The 1,856-nt window shown below is 41.5% G+C and overlaps 1 protein-coding gene across 1 annotated transcript in view; it reads left to right on the top strand.

Moving 5' to 3' along the window:
• The first annotated feature begins 1,010 nt into the window (after nucleotides 1-1,010).
• LOC114922438 (obscurin-like) overlaps nucleotides 1,011-1,856 on the top strand; it is a 24,725-nt gene continuing 23,879 nt past the window's right edge. Inside the window, exon 1 of the mRNA XM_029283796.1 lies at nucleotides 1,011-1,134. Coding sequence (XP_029139629.1) covers nucleotides 1,011-1,134 — 124 coding nt within the window. The remainder of the gene's footprint in view (nucleotides 1,135-1,856) is intronic.

The raw sequence follows: 1,856 nt of genomic DNA, 5'->3' as shown, positions 1-1,856 counted from the left end.
ATGGTTAAAGTGGTTCTAGAATTCACTGGCTCCTGGTTTCTAGCCTGGTGCCTTAATCAATAGACCCAACTTAATAGGCTGCTAATTTATTTTATATTATTTTTAATCCTTTTTTAAAAGACAGATTTGGTTTACAGCACTGTTTTAATCAATTTTCAGTAAATACGCTCTGTGACCAGCAAGCAGCAAAGCAATTAAAAAGAAATAAAATGCAAAAAAAATGCACACACAGTAGAATTTAAAAGCGAAACAAGAGAAAACCTTGATTTTTTTTTTGTTTAAAAGAGAATGAAGGACAGAGCATTAGCAGCGTTCAATTTGAAAACATTGCAGTATTCTTCAGTAGGGTTGAGACAGCAACTGATAAAACACTCTATTTCTAGCAGCAGCTAATCTAAATATTTCTATTTTTGTGACTAGCTGAACTGCAGGTGCCAGCTGGCAAAACTGAAGGAGAAAGTGACACATTGTCCAGTCAAACAGACACTATTCCCCAAGATGAAAGCATGTCTGAACGTGCTGTTCTCCCTGCCAAGTAAGTTGGTTGAATTTATTTAAATCTACAGGTAGTCCTCGACTTACAACCCATTCATTTAGTGACTGTCTGAAGTTATAACGGCACTGAAAAAAGTGACATGACCATTTTTCACACTTGCGACCGTTGGTCAAGCGATCAAAATTCAGACATTTGGCCACTGACTCATATTTATGACGGTCGCAGTGTCCCAGGGTCACCTGATCCCCTTTTGCAACCTTCTGACAAGCAATGGAGAAGCCAGATTCGCTTAACAACTGCAGTGATTCACTTAACAACTGTGGTGATTCACTTAACAACTGTGGTGATAAAGTTCATAAAATGGGGATAAAACTCACTTAACAATGTCTCACTTAGAAATGGAAATTGTGGGCTCAATTTGGGTTGTACGTTGAGGACTACATGTCTCTGAAGTTTGATTACTCCTGGCCGTAATTCTGCTTCTTGGTTTGGATCGTCAAGGGTCCTCGAAATTATGGCGGAGATGCCGTGGTTCAAGAGTGAAAGAACAGAAGAAATTTTGGATTTAGCCGGGGAAGCCACTGAGGGCATTACGGAGAGACCCCATGTCGATAAAAAAGCAGAAAAGAGTGTGACAAGTAAGAGATTTTTATCTGTTGACATGGCATCAAGGTGAGGGGTTGGACTAGATGACCTCCAGGGTTCCTTTCAACTCTGTTTTTCTACTTCTGTGACTCCACGTGGATCGAAATAAAGTGAATCTTCAAGGCTAGACTGAACCATGTTTCTAGATGTTCAGATTTGCAGGATTATAAGGCTACCTAGTTAATCCTCCCCCCCCCCCCTTAGCATCTGCAGAGAAGGGAAGGGAGGGGGACAGTGTGGGTTGTGCTGCCTTTTGGAATCAAGGACACAATTAAAGGCACAAAATAGCAGACAGTGCCTTGGTGTCATGATACATATGATGTAATAACACCTTGCAGCAGACATGGAGGCAACCCAATCAATCAGATGCTTTTAATTATTTTGTAGAATAAATTAAGGTTGCAATCAGAACCATACACACAAGCAGAAACATATATACACAGCTTCCTGTGTGTATGGTTTTTTTTTTTACAGTGGTCTGTTAGTCTGTTATATGACAGCAAACCCCACTCCCTTCTAGCACTGATAACGTTACTTAGATGGGTGATGAAACACCTGCAAGAAAGCAATTAAGCTCAGGGACCACCAAAGACCCCACAATCCTCCTTCTCCCTCCCCTCTTCTTCCTCTTCCTCTCTTCCTCCTTCCTTCTCCTTCCCCTTCCCCCTCCTCCTCCCCCTTCCCCTTTCTCTTCCTCTTCCTCTTCCTCCTCCTT

This window comes from Protobothrops mucrosquamatus, unplaced genomic scaffold, assembly GCF_001527695.2.
Source record: "Protobothrops mucrosquamatus isolate PMUCROS unplaced genomic scaffold, P.Mucros_1.0 scaffold235, whole genome shotgun sequence".
Taxonomy (NCBI): Eukaryota; Metazoa; Chordata; class Lepidosauria; order Squamata; family Viperidae; genus Protobothrops; species Protobothrops mucrosquamatus.
Note: the sequence above shows the minus strand (reverse complement) of the source record. Positions and strands in the feature narration are given on the sequence as shown.